The sequence below is a fragment of the Wolffia australiana genome, chromosome 6 (assembly GCF_029677425.1).
Source record: "Wolffia australiana isolate 7733 chromosome 6, ASM2967742v1".
In the NCBI taxonomy this organism is placed as follows: Eukaryota; Viridiplantae; Streptophyta; class Magnoliopsida; order Alismatales; family Araceae; genus Wolffia; species Wolffia australiana.
Window position 1 is genome coordinate 5,128,221 of NC_135840.1, and position 17,143 is coordinate 5,145,363.

Sequence of the window (17,143 nt, forward strand, 5' to 3'; positions counted from 1 at the left end):
CCCCCTGAACATAGAAAATCACGCCTTTGATCCACCATTCGAAAACGTTAATCAAGGATTTTAGAGGGCGATTAAAGGGTCGATTGATGGATCCGCGGAGAAGATGAAAGGCTTTTGGTTCTGTGACCAACCATACCACCTGCATGATCCGGTGAAGGCGACAGCGTTTGCGCCTCTGCAACTAAGGAAAGCAGGTGGAGAAGGGGGGAAAAAGGGGAAATAAGACGGAAGAAAAGGAAAGTAAAGGAACGATCTTTCTGTCTGTTTGCCGTCCCGCATGAAGAACCGACAGTGACCCATTTCCCTCTCCATCTTCTCTCGCCTTTATCCGCTAACAGTGAAGGGTTGCAGGCCCAGCTGAGCAACTGGGTCTACCCAGAACGCACGCTGGAGCGAGAGAGAGAGAGAGAGAGAGAGAGAGAGAGAGAGAGAGAGAGAGAGAGAGAGAGAGAGAGAGAGAGAGAGAGAGAGTTCAGGGTATCCTAAAATTAAAGGCTTGGGTGTGCCCACCGGCAGTTTATCCTGAGAAAAGAGGAGAAAGAAAGCTCCGGCGACCTGTTCATTCATTACTTAGTCTCCCGGGCAATCCGCGGTGGCCCCTTCTCTGAACTGGGTTTTCATCCCCCTCTCTGAGAGACCCAGAAGAAAGATGCTTTGCCTCGGATTTCTCACTCACCGACAACGGGGATCAATCATTTGACCGCGACTTTTAGAGAGAGAAAATAGGGGAAAAGTAGTCAGAGAAATAGATAAAGGTGGAAGAAAAAGGGGCATCTTTTGTGCTCAACTAGAGAGGATCTAGAGAGAGATGAGAGAGAGGAGTGGTTCCCCCGGCGTGTTTCTTCTTTGTTACTGGCAGTAGGGTTTTGATGCATTTACTGGGGAAGAGGGAAATGACTAAACCGAGCCCACAAATGGGACAAGTCAACTGACATGCACGTCTAAACAAAGGCCTGCCCCCACGGTCCCCGTGCTCCCCGCACAACCGCAACTCATGTGGCCTTTTCCTTCGCTTTGACCCACCTGTTTCCCATGCAGACCCATCGCTTTCTCTCTCTTCTCCTCTCCCTCCCCACTCCATAATAGCTTCGCCTCAACGGCAGGCAAGACCTTGCTTCGTGATAACTCTTTCTAACCTTCCCCCTCTTTCTCTCTCTAATCTTGTCTCAGACTTCTGCCAGAAGAAAAACTAAAATAAGCAGCCCGTCTTTCTAAAAACGTTGGTGCGGATGAGACCATGTCATTAAAATAATAAGAATAGATCTCTCTCGAGCCCAGAAGCTAAAGTCAAGAGAGCTAGTTGCTTGTTCTTTCGTCTTCCAACGCGTGGAGGGGGAGAAAATAAAGACGGAGATAATGTATAGTAGTCTGCCACTGTATTTAAATCCTTTGATGGGAGATTATCCATTACTCCCGAACTCTGACCTGCCCAGAAAATTTAATATAACGTTTGTTTTTAAGATTAAATCTATTGCTCGACCCGGGGGAGGTGAAGGCGAGAAAACTCCTATCTTCGTTTTCTCCGGATGAGTTGCCTCTCCTGGCGGCGCCGGCATTGATGGCCATTCACGAGGTGGCGGAGGTAGCGGAGGTAGCGGTCCCGTGTCCGCATGCACAGAGATAGAGAGAGAGATAGAAAAATTAAAGATATAGAGAGAGATGGAGATAGAGAGAGAGAGAGAGAGAGAGGACGAAACAAACAACGAGGCGGCCCCTCGTCGAACCCGTTATTTGGCGTCTCCTATCCATGATGACAACGGCGAAATGACATTGATGGGGGACGCAGACAAGGACCCACAAGAGTGAGGACGCCGAAAAGACTGTTTCTTTGGTTGCGAGAGAGGAATCTGCGGCAACAACGCAGAAACCAAACCGTCCTTCACGAACTCCGTCGGCTTTTCAACTTTGCTGTTTTCTCCATAAAATAAAATACAATAGTTTCTTCGTGGGAAAAAACTGTTTCATTACACCGCGAAGAGGAATCTACGGCCAGTAAAATCACCCTGTTTCACGAAGTCGACCTTCTATCCCAAAATATAACTCGTATAGTTTCTTTGGACAGCAAGAAAGTGTTTGGAGAAAAACCCACATGGATAGGCCGTTCTTTCAGGAATGCGTTTGGTTCACACCCGATTATTTCTATCTATAACGAGTTTTTTTTAAACAACAATAAAAAAGGACTTTTGGGACGACTACTGTCGATAATTCATACAACCCGCAGAAACAACGGTCATCACGAGTTCCGATTCAGACCCAATAGAAAATAAGATGATTTTTTGGACGACGTCAAGATTCTCTGGTTCTTATCCAGGACTACTATAGATGCTACGAGGATGACGAAGAAACAACAAGAATCACGAACGGGGTCAGCTTTTATTTAATCCGTCTGTAATGTTCTGTAGAGCTTAAATCCTATCAGGGGCTACTATCGATACTAGGGGAACGCCGAAGAATCAACAAGAATCACGAACGGGGTCAGCTTTTAATCCGTCTGTAATGTTCTGTAGAACTGTAGACAAAAACAAAGTTTTTTTATCCGGAAAATACAGATGGATGCGAAGGCCGAGAATCAGGACAGGAAGATCTGAAGGCTGGCGTTCTTGGCGGCGCTGCAAATGGGACAGGCGTCGAGACGAGCCTCGCACTTCTTACAGAGGCAGAGATGCCGGCAAGGCAGAAGCAACACCGAAACTTCCTCTTCCTCGCAAACCCTGCAAACTCTCGTCTTGGATAATTCCTTAACAGGCTCCGGCCCATTGCAGCAAGACTGTTCATCCTCGGCCTGAAACCCCGCGGGCAAAGCCACGCAATCACTATCGCCGAAGCCTTCCTCGACGGCGGCGGGCGGCGGAGGCGCCGCCGCTGCTCCGCCGGCGCTCTGCAAAGCCTGCTCGAGACTCGCGCGCAGGCCCGCGACGATAGCCTCGTTGTTGCGCGCGACGCTGAACCACATCTGATTCTCCGCGGTCATCTGCCAGACTTTCTCCTCCAACTCGGCGTTGCGTCTGGTCACTGACTCCAACTCCGCCTCCTTCTCTCTGAGCCGCCGAACGACGGCCTCCTCCATGGCGAGAATCAGAGCTCGGCAGTGGCGCTTCCTCGCCTCTTCTATCCCCTTTCTGAGCCGATCATTCTGCGAAAACGGAAGCTCCAAAAGTGAGCGATGGAATTCGGAGAGAAAAGACGAGAAAAAACGAGATGGGTACCTGTAATCGGATGAGATTATCGACTTCGAGGCGTTGTTGGTTGAGCTGGGAGAGGAACTCGCGGACGAGGGGATTGGCAGCGGGGGGGGAAGAGCCGGAGCGGCCGCTGGTGGAGGATAAGGCCGAGTCTCGCAAGCGGGTGCAGTCGTCGGGGGGGATCTTCCCCGCGAGCCAGAGCTGTTGTTGAAGGCCGAGTTCTTGTTCTTCGCGGGGGCGTTTTCTACTGGCGGAGAGATTGCAGGTGAGCTCGCTGCCTTGATCGCCGCCGCTGAAGAGCGGAAGACCGCCGTGGCTGGCCGGAATCCTGCTTGAAAATCTCCCCGCCGCGGCGAACTCCGGCGAGAATAGCCCGCACTGTTGCTGTGCCTGTACTGCCATCGAAAGCTTGCGTTTTTTTTTTTTGGAAGAAGAAGAAGAAGAAGAGAGAGGGGTGAACAAGTAGAAGAAAGGGTGGAGAGGAGGATTATATAAGGAGATGGGGGGATGGGTCGAGGATTAATTATGGGGTTTTCTTTTATTGTGCCGTGGCGGGGGAAGAACGTGGGACCCGCGCCGCTGCCACGTCGGCGTGATCCGCGCGGAAAGAGTGACGGTCGAAATCGGGGGCGGTGACGTGGACTTGTGGGGCCCGCAGGCGCGGTCAAAAGCTGACCGAATCTGTGGGCCCCACGCGTTCTCGCCGCTCCGTCTTATAATTCGTTTTTTTTTTCTGGGCGCAATTTCTGCGGAGCTTCGAGCAAATAACTAGGTAATAATTGACAACTTTTATTTTTTGGTTGGTGTTTTAGCGGGTAAGATTTTTATTGTCTTCTTTTTTGGTTTTTTTATTTTCTTGGAAGGAGAGGAGAGGAGAGATCTAGAGAGAGAGAGTGAGATGGAAGGGGGGTGCTCAGTCCAAGGGTATGCCCTGTTTTTTCGCTGACGCCGGTTTCAGTTCTTGCTTGCTCTTTTATTCTTGTTGGGTTAGAGAGAGAAAGAGGGCAGTCCAGGGAATAGTCCCCTGGTTTTTCTTTTCTGCCATTTTTTTACTGCTTTTCATTTTTCATCCGCGGTTTAGAGAGAGAAAGCAACGCTAACATGAATGTGGATATCGAACAGCGTGGTTCCCCACTCTCTCATTCCCTTCTCGTGGGTAGATTTTGGAAAGAGACGGGCTTGTTTTACTCGCGGAGTAGATTTAGAGAGAGGCTACGTCCCCACTCCCCAGGCAATTGTACCGTTTTAAACAGTACTTCCAAAGCGTTCTAGAGAGGGAGAGAGACGAAGAGCAACACTAACATGAAAATGGATATCAAACAGCGTGGTTTCACACTTTCCCATTCCCTTCTCGTGGGTAGATTTTAGAGAGAGATGGGCTTGTTTTACTCGCGGAGTAGATTTAGAGAGAGGTTACGTCCCCACTCCCCAGATAATTGTACCGTTTTACACTGTAATTCCCAAGCTTTCTAGAGAGAGAGAGATAAGTCGGGCTTGTTTGGTATCCATTTTCATGTCATGAAAATGGATATCGAACACCGTGATTCCCTTCTCGTGGGGTAGATTTTCGAGAGAGGTTACGTGACCACTTTCCAGGTGATTGCTCCGGTTTTACACCGTGATTCCCAAGCGTTCTAGAGAGAGAGAGAGACGACGAGCGACACTAACATGAAAATGGACTTGTTATAGAGAGATTTTTAGAGAGATGGGCTTGTTTTACTGGAGGAGTAGATTTGGAGAGAGGTGATGTGTCCATTCTCTGGGAATCGCACCGTTTTACGGTAATTCCCAAGCGTTCTAGAGAGAGAGACGACACTAACATGAAAATAGTTATCGAACACAGCGTGGTTCCCCACTTCCTCATTCCCTTCTCGTGGGTAGATTTAGAGAGAGACGGGCTTGTTTTACTCGCGGAGAGATACGTTACGTGTCCACTCTGTGGGAATTGCACCGTTTTACTCTGTAATTTCCGAGCTTTCTAGAGAGAGAGAAGTCGGTAAGAGAGGCGACGAACAGAGTGACGTGGGGGGGGGGGGGAAGAGGCCTTAAAATCGAAGGCGACGAAAGCCTCGTGGCTCTCGCTCTGGCATTTACTAGATAGAGCGAGCCTCCTCTCTTTCGAGGCACATCGCCTGCGCCTCTCCGGAGTTTTAATACTGTACGACGTGAGCTCCTCTGCCTCCGCGCCGAGCGCTGCAGACCCCCCATAACTAGAGAGAGAATCTAGAGAGAGAACCTAGAGAGAGAACCTAGAGAGAGAAAGAGAAGGATGGCGCGCTGTCCCATGCAGGCAATGCGCGTTGTAGGGGACGATAGCCCGTGACGGGGGGCTCTACTTGCGCCACGTGGTGGCGGCGGCGCCGCCCCAGGAAGGGGGGGTAGCGGCGTGGGGCGTACGGTTCCGAGGAGCGGAGATTAGTGTTTTTTTCCGCTGCTGGTGGCCACATTCATTGCCCGTATCTTAAAAAAAAACTCAAGGAAAAAAAACTCCTGGAACCGTCTATTATCTTATTCCCCGATCTTATCTCGGAGGTTTTGTTTGACAAGGCGAGATCTTGGGGATTACCCTGCAAAATGTCGCACGTTTTAACCCTACTCATGTCGTCGCTTTCTTCTGGGTCACGGCCTAGGCGATCGTTACGGGATAGGCGCAATCGAGTAAATTTTTAATCGACGCGGTGTCCGTGAAGAACACGGCGGGCATTGCCCGTCACGTCTGCTTGTTCCTTCTTGGCCGATTCTAAGCGACGTGCAGCGTTCAGATCGGTTGATTTGCCTTTGCCATGGCCGCACTTGCATAAAGACTTGAGGGAGAGGGAACAGAGGAAAATAAATAAGGGGGAGGGCGCTTGAGGGTGATCTTTATTGTTCTTGTTGCGTTACATTATGCACAGGCCGCGGATCGTCACCATCGGCCAGCTTTATGAGACAAAGCAAAAGAAAACTTCCAAGAGGGAAACTTTAAATAAAGGGACGGCGATTTTGGCGCCTGGTAGTGCGCTCTCAAGTCTCAACAGCGAAAGATGCGTCTGCAGGAGGAAAGCAGCGGGAGAAAAGAGAGGTTTGGCCGGCGAGATCGTCACATGAGTTGTCACTGAAAGTGAGTGGGAACGGTGAACAATGGGAAGGAGAAAGTGGCGTTCAATGGTCGTAAATTTCCCCGAGCGAAACACGCAACTCAGAGAAAGGAAGAATAATAGGATGACTGCGACGATGAGAATCAAGTCCTGAAATAAATTGTATTGATAATGACCCTTGAAAGAGATTTCCCATTTATCCATTCATCCACTCATTCATTCCAGACGTGTCGTCCGACTTTCTTACCGGAAAAAAACAGGAAAAAGAAATAAAATTGGCTACAGATGGACAACTTTCTAGTAGTCCATCTTTTTCTTTCACCAGATTCAAGGATTATTCTGATTATTATAGGATCCTTCGTTCAGTCAATCCGACGATAATCCTCAGCGTCCGTCTAGAAGAAAAAGATGGGCGAGAAAGACCCAATTCAGGGAGTTGAAAATCAAGAGGTTCCCATAAAGTCAAGATCAGGCTAACGTTGACGGCGGGTTAAAAAACCCAAGTTTTCCTCCGCAGTTCACGTAACGCGATGTTGACAAGGGTTAAAAGAGACAGGCTTTCGCCGTCTGCAACCAAACCCACATGAGATTCATGTTGACGTAACATGGAGCTGTTGTGCCCCGCACGCACCTTCAAGCTGTCCAAGTGGGTCCGATTTTTAATCCGATTCATTACTGCTTGAGCTCGGCCAAGGCACAGACGCCCAGAAAGGAAAGAATCCACGCCTGCCCCAGCAGGACCAGTGCATGATGATCTTTGCCCTTGACGCCGACGCTTACCTGCTGCGCTTAGCTGCGTTGCCCCAGAAAAAATACTCCCCATGCCCGCCCCGGACGAGACCTTTGGGACCTCTTTCAAGAATCTGAACGCTCCTGTCAACTGGGTTTTTCCCAGCCTAGAAAAACAGCGCCGGGCATTGAACCTGTCCAGATAATTGTGGCCCATTGACGCTCCCCCATTACTGCTCCAAGACCAGGCCTTTGGGTCTCACTCCAACGATCTGACTGCTTCTGCGGCTCTGCCCACTGCACAAGAAAGAGGAAAAGCCCAGTCAATCGCATGAGAGGAAATACCCACCAGTAAAAACTTAAAAAAAAAATGAAAAATTAGAGAAAATGAAACCTTCGGAGATCATTATTGAGAATCTCGTCGGTCTGTCAGCACAGAAGGCCCACGGATAAGCAACTTACTGCTGGTAATGTAGCAAGGTGTGAACGCGATGGGGGACCCAGCTCTTCCTCCCTGTGTGAATGGGTCCTCCTCTGTTCCCCAATTAAAGATGTAACTCGGAAAGAGACAAGTCTTATGGGTCGATAATGCAGTGCAAAAGATAGATATAGAAAGAGAGAGAATGGGCGGTTGTATTCCAGGGAAGCTGGCTACTTGGTTTCAACGGCTACTAGAAATGACGGAAGAGAGAGAAAGTAGAGAGAGAGAGGGTGGGAACCGTGGGATTTGGGAGGGCCCACGGCCGTCGACGTTTATCGACAAGACCGGCGATCTTCCCGTTGGAAAAACTTTTGCTGGCGCAATATTCTATCCATCAACCTACTTCTGTGTGTATTTGTCAGTCTATCTCTGTCTATCTTTCTGTAAATAATTCATGTTCATCCCCACCACGTCCTTTCGCATCACCATGGCGTCTCTCTCCAGTGGCCGCTGTGGCGGCTATCGGCCACGACAAAGACGTCCTCCATTTTCTCTCTCTATATCCGTGCATCTCGTGTCGTCCCAGACTGGGAAAATAGACTAGATAGGCGGCTCCCCCGCGATCTCCCACTCCGAGTGCCCTCTTGTCCTCTCTCTCTTTCTCTCTCTTCTCCGGGTAGTGATAGAGAGAGAAAGAGAGAGACGGGAATAATAAAAATCCCCACGACTTCTGCGCTTATCGCCACCCGTCGGCGCGTGCTCGTCCTGCCTGTCCTCCCCACCGCGGTCCGCTACGTACCGCTGTGCACGCTTCCCATGCGCGCCGGAAGTTGCGGCGGGGTGCGTAACGATTGTGCCGGCGGCTGTGGGCTCGACCCTCCTGGGTCCGCGGAAAGCGATCGTACGGGAACTAGACAAACGGGACGGGACGGGAATCATCCCGTCATTCGTCATCCGTTTCGGTACGGACTCGTTCCGTTCCGTTCGGGGGGTTTTAGCGGTGGGCTCGCTTGAGCCTTTGAAAGATGGGCCTGAGGGGCTGGATGGGCCCGGGAACAGAAGGCGGCCCATGGGCCTTCTGGACCCGGCTTGTGACGATCGTGGGTAGGGCCCCCATCCCTTTCTTTGGGCCCGGCATCTCTAGCCTTTCCAGGATCCTGCTAGTCTTCTCCTCATCCAAAGCGTCTTCTTCCCCCTCTGCATTCTCCGGAGGGATCGATCTGCACATTAAATACGCAGATTTATACGAATTAAATATAGGTTGATGACTATAGATAAATGTAGAGAGAGAGAGAGAGAGAGAGAGAAGGGATTACCCCGGGTGGAGGCTTTCTTTCACAAGAGAGTTGAGTCGCTGATGGAAGCCTCTGTCATGGTGGAGAGGGTTGTAGTCTCGGAGGTCCACCTGGGTTACGTGGCGTGAGTTGAGATCGACACGTTGCAAGAGAGAGTAGCTGACAAACCTTAGACAGAGATTTCTGGATGCTTGTTAGTAGCTCCTCTGGCAAGGTTACGTCTCCTGCTTGAGCAGTCTCCGGAATCGGCCAAATTTCTTCCGAAGCCGCGAGCCTCTTAAACAATAGGCAAAATATTATAAAAATAGATCCAATCTATAGATGGTTATAAATATTAAGAGAGAGAGAGAGAAAGGAGAGAGAAATATACGCGGAGAAGCATTGTTCCATTGTTTGAAGGTAGGAGGAGATAGAAATATTGGAAGGGGGCATGCTTCATGGTTTCAGTGTTGCAAGTTGAAGTGCAAACCAGCCCCTGATCTGAGAGAGAGAGACAGCGGGACAACCCATAGAAAGCTGCCGTCCCATGAAAGAATTTAATATCATTCCGAGCTGTGATAAAACAAAGAAACAAATAGATAAATATTAGATGGGGGGGTACACCTTGATTATTCAGATCCGCACCGTCCAATTCGTCTGTAGCAGATTCCGATTCCAGAGAAGCAGCAGGAGTTACCATGTGGGACCCCCCCAGAATGGCGCCTAATTAAAATTATTAATAAGGTACAAGGATAAGATTTTATCTCATTTTGAAGAGCATAAAGCTATCCACGGTTTACCTTCGTCCAGAGAAGCCAACTTCGTGCGCTCGATGACGTGGAAATTGACTGGATTAAATGTTTTTTCGCTTAATTGGGGAAAGCTGTGGAAAGATGGCATGTGTAGGAGTGTTTGACCTCCGACCATTAGAGCATTTTCAATTAATTCGCTTGCTTCCAGAGCACGGCCCGAGGCCCGACAAAAGTGTGGCCTATTTGTCATGGCTCGGACCCTGTTGGTCACTGGAATGCCGTGGCATCTGCAAGACTGTGAAATTTGAACGAGTTTATGCTTAAATTCATTATTTTTTAAATTCAGAAGAAGTTTGCCCAGAGACTTACCAGGGATTGCTTTATATCTTCAAGGTTGACCTTGCAGGTTGGAAAAATATTGCAGAATATCTGATTTGTGGTTCCTATTATCCCCGTCTTAAAGTGGAAGATGGCTTGTGTGGGTTCCTCTGCGTCATTATTCATGTCCTGGAACCATTTCTTCACCAGCCCGCTTAAGATATAAGCGCCTGCATAAAAAATAGGACGCATTTATGGAAGAACCCAGGGGTTTAACTATTTAACTAATTGATTAATGGTCGGTATGACTGGTTTCATCTCTATTGGATTAATCCAAACTCCGAAACGAAAAAGTAAATGCAGAGCTGTCGAAGTGCAAATGAAATTCTTACTGGGAACAAAGGATTGTATGGTGCAATTCTCCATGTCTGTGATGCTATTTACAAGCTTCTCCATTTCTTCCGAGAAACCATGAAATCTATCGCTCTCCAAAATAACGAATTCTACTGAGATGCAACGTTCGGCTGCTTCCTGAGAGAGAAATTAATGGAAGGAAAAACTTGAAGTCTTCTGAAATTTATTCCATGAGGGGAAAAAAATTAAGTTTCGAGAAGGGACAGTACCATGAGAGTCTTTCTCAGGTTTTCGCTGTTTTTGATCAAGGAACAACCCACACAAATCACTTTCTTCATAATGTCCTTGTCATTCCGCAAGTATAATGATTCATCACTAATCACTCTTGGCAACATGACATCTACAAAAAATCGTGTTTCCGTTTCGGTAATCATAAACCTTCAGTAGATCCAATAATAAAGTTATTTTGGTAAATAAAACTGAAGAGCTGTGCAATATGATCTCTGTTGGGATTGGTTATTTCTTATTGAAATCATGCCACCTTTACGGGAATAGGATATTATAATAATTTGGTTCTTTTAAAATGCTTCACCTGGAGTTGAGATGTCATTATGATCGGAACTATTTGATCCCATCAGAAAGCTTTCCGAGGGTAAATTGTTCACGGCGTGATGGAAGTTTCGGAGGTTGAAGTTTCCCTTGGGACTGTACGAAATCTTCACCTGATAAACAGCAATCACGTTTCAATGAAAAGCAAAATTAAGAACTCTGTTAGTTTGCAGACTCCACCAGAGGATAAGACCTCAAGAACTTTTTAACCGACCGCCCCAAGAATGGATGGCAAATTAGCAGAGATGCTGGTTTAGCGATGAACAAAATTTAGAAAGTCTTCTACAAATGACAAGAGAATATCATCTCATTATACCGAAGAAATTATCAGAGTTTCACACAAATTATATGAACGACTGCCGGGGACTTGATGAAATGATTTAATCCCGAAAAATACGAAGAAGTTCTATGGATCTCCCGAGAGGCATTGAGATAAATTGTTCTAGAAATTGACAGAATCTTATCTCTATTTTTTTCCTCCAAACAAGAATCGATCATTACTTTTCGCATGTTTACAGTTTTAATCCAGAATCCTACAAAAATCAACAAAATCCGTGTGAAGAACAATCCATTTTGACGTCACCAACCTCGTCGGTGCTCAAATTACGGTTTCTGTGGATATAGCAGAGGCCTATCTTATCTGCAAGCGTCCGGAAATCATCTTCGACTTCAATGTTATCCCCTGCTCCGGTTCTTGTGACGGCATACAGATTCGCTAATTGAAGTAAGCTCTGAATAACGAATAAGAAATGGCGGAAACAATATTATAACACATCGATCCGCAGGTAAATTCTCTCGATTCCGGAACAATGAAAACAATGAAAACAGTTAGATCCGCAGGTAAATTCTCTGAATAACAAAACCCGACTAGTTTTCGCGAAATTTAGCAGAACCGATGAACGACATTGAATCAACCTGTTTAAGATCCCGCAGCAGAGATGGCGGTATAGTTCGGATGTCGAGGAGAAAGCAGAGGAGCGTCATCGATCGAGGGAAGGGACTGCGGACTCCTCCGCGCTTGCTCCGTCGTCGATCTCTTTTTGGCGCGAAAACTAGTCGGCGAGGATTCAAAATCTAACTGTTTAACCGAAGCCTTAATGATAAGGGTCCAGTGACCGCGGTGAGCATAAGCTTCTCTGACCGAAATCATAAATCTATACTCTCTCTCCCTCTCTTCTCTCTTCCCTCTCTCCCCCTCACCTTATCTTTCTCTATCTATCTCCCCCCTCACCTTATCTCTCTCTATCTATCTCTCTCAGTAGGGTTCGTCACGCGTTACCGTGACGGAAACGTGACGGATGACGTGACGGTGACGGTGATGGTGATGGTGACAGATGGCGGAGGGGGAGTGACGGGGACATGATGGTGACGGGGAACCCAGGATGTATGACGTGACGGAACGGCTGTCACGGATGACAGACGTGACGTTATTTCCAAATACATTTAAAAAATGTTCGCAATATCATGGCGATGTAGAGCTTCTGGTTGATGAGAGAGAGGGAATGAGCCACAAACAGAGAGAGAGAGAGAGTTTGTGGGAGAGAGAGAGAGATAGAAAGAGATAGCGAGAGGGAGGGCGAGCAAGAGAGAAATAGAGATGGTGAGAGAGAGAATGAGCAAGCGAGTGAGAGAGAGAGAGACCGACAAAGAGAGAGACAGATAGACAGAGAGAGAGGAAGGCACATAGGGCAAACCAGAGAAAAGAGAAATAAAAAAGGGCACACAGAGCGAGAGAGAGAGAGAAGGGAAAAAGACTGACCGAGAGAGCCAGAGAGGAGCATGAGAGGGAGATTAACAGAGAGAAAGAGCGAGGGAGAAAGACCGACTAACCGACGAGAGAGAAGGAGCATGCTATAGTCACATGGAAGTTATATGATATCTGTAGAGATATATGAGTATGATATCTATTAACCTAACTTTTTCATCGTGCGATAATTTATTTTCCTTCCGTGTGCAGTACAACCCACACTCAACCCCCACCGGCCCACCTCTCTACAAACGACTATTCCGTGACACGAATCAGAATCCCCAGCCAGCAGTTTGTTATTGCATGTAGCCATTCATCTCTCTCTTTCTCTCCTGCGTGGAGGAAAAGGGTACTGCGAAAAGAGCATTAAGATATTTACGGGGGGATAAATGGGAGAAAACAGATGTTATCATCGTGCGAGTCTGCAAGGACAAGGAAATAGATTTAAAAAATGGCTGATTTTCCGCCGGCAGGAGAGGCGACGCGATCAGCGGCAATGACGGCTATGGGTAGGACTTGAGAGTAGCGCCACAGAGAGTAGATGATGGCGCGTAAGGGTTTTCTCACGTCACCGGTGACGGTGATGTCACGGTGATGTGGACGTGACAGGACGCCCAGCAGAGGGACGCGTGACGTAATGTGATGGATTTTTTGTATATGCTGGGACGCGTGATGGGACGGTGACATGACGAAAATTTTGTCAGGTCACCGTCCGTCACATTATGTCATCCGTTCCGTCACATCTGGGGATTCACGTCACGGACATGCTGTTCCCTACTCTCTGCCTCTCTATTCTTATCTCTCCCTCTTCCCTTCTCTCTTCCTCTCTCTCTCTCTCTCTCTCTATCTCTCTCTCCTTAACTCTCTCTGTCTCTCTCCCTCCCCCTTTTTCCTTCTCCCTTCTCTCTCCCTCTCTCTTCCTATCTCTCTCTCCCTCCCCCTTTTCACTCTCCCCATCTCTCTCCCTCTCTTCATATCTATCTTCCCCCTCTCCCTCTCCCCATCTCAATCCCTCTCCCTCACTCTTCCTATCCCTCCCTCTACCTCACTATTCCTACCTCTCTCTCTCTCTATCTATATATATATATATTCCTTTCTCTCCCTCTCTCTACCTCTCCCATCTCTATCCCCATTTATCTATCTATCTATTTGTCTATCTATCTATCTGTCTATTTATCTATCTATCTATCCATTTATCTTTTCTTTTTTTTTGAAATTAAACTTCCATTGATATGAACGTGAAAATACATTGTTTGATGAGGCGTATGGACAGCAACAACCTATATCATAAAGAGTTTCATGGCATTTTTGGATTGTAGGTTTTGGTAGCTGTCATTGTGCTGATGACTGTTAAAATTGGCCACTACGCTTTTTCTGTACTTGGGATGATTGTGACAAGTCAAGCTTTTCGTTAGATTTGAGGCTTGTTTTCTTGTTACGACTTCATGTTTTCCAAGCTTTGCCTTGTTGGTTGAAAGGTTCACTTGAGTTGCTGGAATTTCTTCTATCTATCTATCTATCTATCTATCTATCTACCTATCTATCTACCTATCTATCTATCTATCTATCCATCTATCTATCCATCTATCTATCTATCTCTCTCTCTATAGAGAAAGAGAGAGGTAGGAATAGTGAGGTAGAGGGAGAGAGACATGAAGAGTGAGGGAGAGGGATTGATGGCACACACGACCACGCACTATCACCGGACGTGACACCATTACTGCAAGAGACGTCCCGTGTTGTGACACGTCGCCAACGTCAACTTCAGAACTGGGATCCGAGCGTCATTTGAAATTAGATTTGAATTTCTATAGTTATCTTATGTTTTCCCTTTCCTCCAAGGCCTATACATAGGCCAATGCTGTAATGGACTACTTGGTGATTTTCTTTTGGAATTGAAGTTTTCTTCTTCTAAGATAATTTAGCCCTAGCCTCCGACAGCCGCCGCGCCGCCTCTTGTCGCCGTTGCCGGCATTGAGAGGAGGCCTCCCTACCTGCTTTGTCACCCACACGTCGTCGCCTCCACCCGCGCGCAGTATCGCCGCGCCCATCTCGCACATCGCTGTCTGCCCACAGCGCGCATAGCCGCTCCACCAGCCGCGCGCATGGCCGCCTGCGCCGCCGCACATACGGCCGTCCGCGCCCGCCCGCGCACACGATTGCCACGTGCATAGCCTCTTGCTTGTTCTGCCACTGAGCGCAACCACCGTCCGCACGTTTCCCTACGCGCAACCGCTACTTGTGCCCATTTTGCATCAACGTGCTTCAAACCCTTCATCCTACCCGTGTCAGTCCTAGTCATCATGCATCAAGGATTGAGATGGGGAGAGGGAGAGGGAGATGGAGAGGGGGAAGAAGAAGAAAGATATAAAGAGAGGGAGAAAGATGGGGAGAGTGCCGACGGTGCGACAGGTTGAGGGCCAACGGTGTGAGTACAACTATTGTCGCTCGTGTGTGCACTGTTCGAAGCGCTTAGCAAGGTCATACTGATAGAACCTATTCCGCTGATGTATTCCTATCTATCACTAACCTAACCCTGACGGTGGAGAAAACATTCAGATGCACTGAAAGAAATAATATAACGCTGCGAGGGAGTTGTTGAGCGTACCAATAGCGGTAGGCACGAGCGGTGTCTGATTTGGCAGCAATGGGAGGTGAGCAACACATAGGCGCCATGACGATGTAGGTAGGAGCGGCGGGGTAAGTAGGCGTGACGGCGAAAGTAGGCCCAGCGATAGGTGTGACGACGGACACAGCGTTGGGCTCGACAATGGGCACATCGGCCAGCACGGGATGGTGCGACAACAAGGGACATCAACAGCAGGATGCGGCGTGACGACAATAGGGCATGGAATTGCGACGCCGGCGAGGTGTGGCAGCGCAGCAGAACAATAGCGGCAGGGTGCAACGGCGCAGTGGTGCTGAAGCACGACATCAATAGGGCGCGGCGGCGTCAAGGCACGGAGGTGCAACTAGCGCCAAGGTCAGTCGTGACTGGTCGTCGGGGAGCGGCCGAAGGGGCGGCCGAGGGGTGGCTACGGGGGCGGCCTAGGGGCGGCTGTGAGAGCTGCCAAGGGGCGGTCGTAGGGATGGCCACAGGATGTCTGAAGGGAGGCAGAGGGTGACTGCAAGGCTGACCGGGGCCGGCCGTAGGGCGGTGACCAAGTGACAGCTGCAGGGAAATCCATGGGAGACCGTGAGAGCAGCACGGGCGGCCGCAGGAGCATCGACGATGGCCGTGGTTGCAAGCGGGGCTTTGGCAGGCTACGGCGTTTGGAGCTCCGGCGAAGACGACGGCGGTTTTTAGCAACCAAAATTAGTTTTTTTTTCAAACTTAAAATTTGTAATGGCATTTTCATAAATATGGCAAAAAATCAAAATAAACACTAAAAATCAGGAAAAAAACCTCTTAACTCACATTTTTCAAATATTTTCTTCTCTCCTCTTCCTCCTATGGGCCTTCCCCCTTAGAAAAAGGGAAGAGGCCCACTTAAAGTGTCCTAGAGCCCTCTAGTAGGAGAGAGACCCATTAACATGCCCACACATCGTCTCACACACGCACAAACGTGTAGGTCCATATAGTAGTCCAAACACGTGCGAACAAACACATATGCGCCCGACATACAAGGCTTACTAAACAGAGAAAACATAAGGTAAGATAATGTCAAACCTTTGTGGCCCGTTGACTAGGCCGAGTAACTTGAAGGCTGGGTCTTGCACTTGAGCCCTCGCTCGATGAACTAGTTCGAGGGGGTGTTCAAAGCTGGATGTTTCCCATGAAGGATTTACTAGATTCCATCCCGCACATGGCGACCGACCACGAAAATGCCCTAATTACGGCCCTTCCTATGAGAGCAAAGATCATGGAGGTGGTCTTCTCCTTCTGTCGTAATAAGGCCTAGGGACTAGATGGGTTTTCTGCGAAGTTCTATATAGCATGTTGGGATATAGTAGGCACGTATTTGGTGCTTGCTATTAAATAGATCTTTACGCGTAAAGCCCTACCTAGAAGTTGGAAATCCACTTTCTTGGTACTTATTCCACAAGTGGACACTCCAGCTTCTTTTAGAGACTTTTCCCTATTAGTCTTTGTAATGTATGCTATAAAGTTGCATCCAAGATCATTATAAATTGACTAGGAACGTTCCTTGATAGATTTATCTCGCATGAACAATGTGGTTTTGTCAGGGGTAGACAAATCCATGATAATATCATGGTAGTTCACTAGTTAGCCCAATCACTAGACACTCATATTCGGGCCTCGAACATCATCATCAACTAGACATGGAGAAGGCTTTTGGTTGAGTTGAGTGGAATTTACTCACCAAAGTGTTACGTAGCTTTGGGTTTATCGATACATTCATTACTCTAGTGGATCCATGTATCAGGGAGAATCATTTCTCTCTCCTAGTGGACATAAACTTCGTGGGCTTCTTCACAGCCACGAGAGGTCTACGACAAGGTGATCCCATTTCACCCACCCTTTTCATATTGATGGAGGAGGTCTTCAACCGATTCCTCATAAGAGCGTTCGCATGTGGACTCATCCAACCATATTTAACGAAAAGGGGATGCCCGGTCCTCTCGCATTCTCTATTTTCAAGTGATGCCATCCTTTTCCTCAATGGATCAAAAAAATCTATTACATAACTTATGAGTGTCCTCACTATGTACGAGCGG

The 17,143-nt window shown here is 48.1% G+C and overlaps 2 protein-coding genes across 4 annotated transcripts; both read right to left on the reverse strand.

Annotated features, from left to right (window-relative positions):
* Positions 1–2,514: 2,514 nt before the first annotated feature.
* LOC144704173 (putative BOI-related E3 ubiquitin-protein ligase 3) lies at positions 2,515–3,670 on the reverse strand. Its single transcript, XM_078576465.1, has 2 exons — positions 3,207–3,670; positions 2,515–3,133 (listed from the first exon to the last, which is right to left on the reverse strand). Exons 1-2 carry the CDS (start codon positions 3,582–3,584, stop codon positions 2,570–2,572), a joined length of 942 nt encoding a protein of 313 aa, XP_078432591.1. The 5' UTR covers positions 3,585–3,670; the 3' UTR covers positions 2,515–2,569.
* Positions 3,671–6,694: 3,024 nt separating this feature from the next.
* Positions 6,695–11,951, reverse strand: LOC144704172 (uncharacterized). Of its 3 annotated transcripts, none has more exons than XM_078576463.1 (13): positions 11,632–11,951; positions 11,304–11,447; positions 10,700–10,829; positions 10,377–10,507; positions 10,146–10,284; positions 9,805–9,983; positions 9,484–9,730; positions 9,308–9,406; positions 9,075–9,220; positions 8,873–8,980; positions 8,726–8,814; positions 7,451–8,629; positions 6,695–7,285 (listed from the first exon to the last, which is right to left on the reverse strand). In XM_078576463.1, the coding sequence occupies exons 1-12, from the start codon at positions 11,698–11,700 to the stop codon at positions 8,404–8,406; spliced, it is 1,707 nt and encodes a 568-aa protein (XP_078432589.1). In that variant the 5' UTR covers positions 11,701–11,951; the 3' UTR covers positions 6,695–7,285; positions 7,451–8,403. The 3 variants fall into 3 exon arrangements, with proteins under 3 accessions (XP_078432589.1, XP_078432588.1, XP_078432590.1); XM_078576462.1 differs by having other exon boundaries at positions 7,383–8,629; XM_078576464.1 differs by lacking the exon at positions 11,304–11,447 and having other exon boundaries at positions 7,383–8,629; positions 11,632–11,950.
* Between the last annotated feature and the right edge of the window lie 5,192 nt (positions 11,952–17,143).

Bases quoted from the DNA above. Each gene is read 5' to 3' on its own strand.
- LOC144704173 (XM_078576465.1), bottom strand. From the start codon at position 3,584: ATGGCAGTACAGGCACAGCAACAGTGCGGGCTATTCTCGCCGGAGTTC. The intron at 3,134-3,206 runs GTACCCATCTCG...CCGTTTTCGCAG, and splicing joins ATAATCTCATCCGATTACAG to AATGATCGGCTCAGAAAGGG.
- LOC144704172 (XM_078576463.1), bottom strand. From the start codon at position 11,700: ATGACGCTCCTCTGCTTTCTCCTCGACATCCGAACTATACCGCCATCT. The intron at 11,448-11,631 runs GTTGATTCAATG...TTCGTTATTCAG, and splicing joins TGCTGCGGGATCTTAAACAG to AGCTTACTTCAATTAGCGAA. The intron at 10,830-11,303 runs GTTGGTGACGTC...GCTGTTTATCAG, and splicing joins GTAATTTGAGCACCGACGAG to GTGAAGATTTCGTACAGTCC.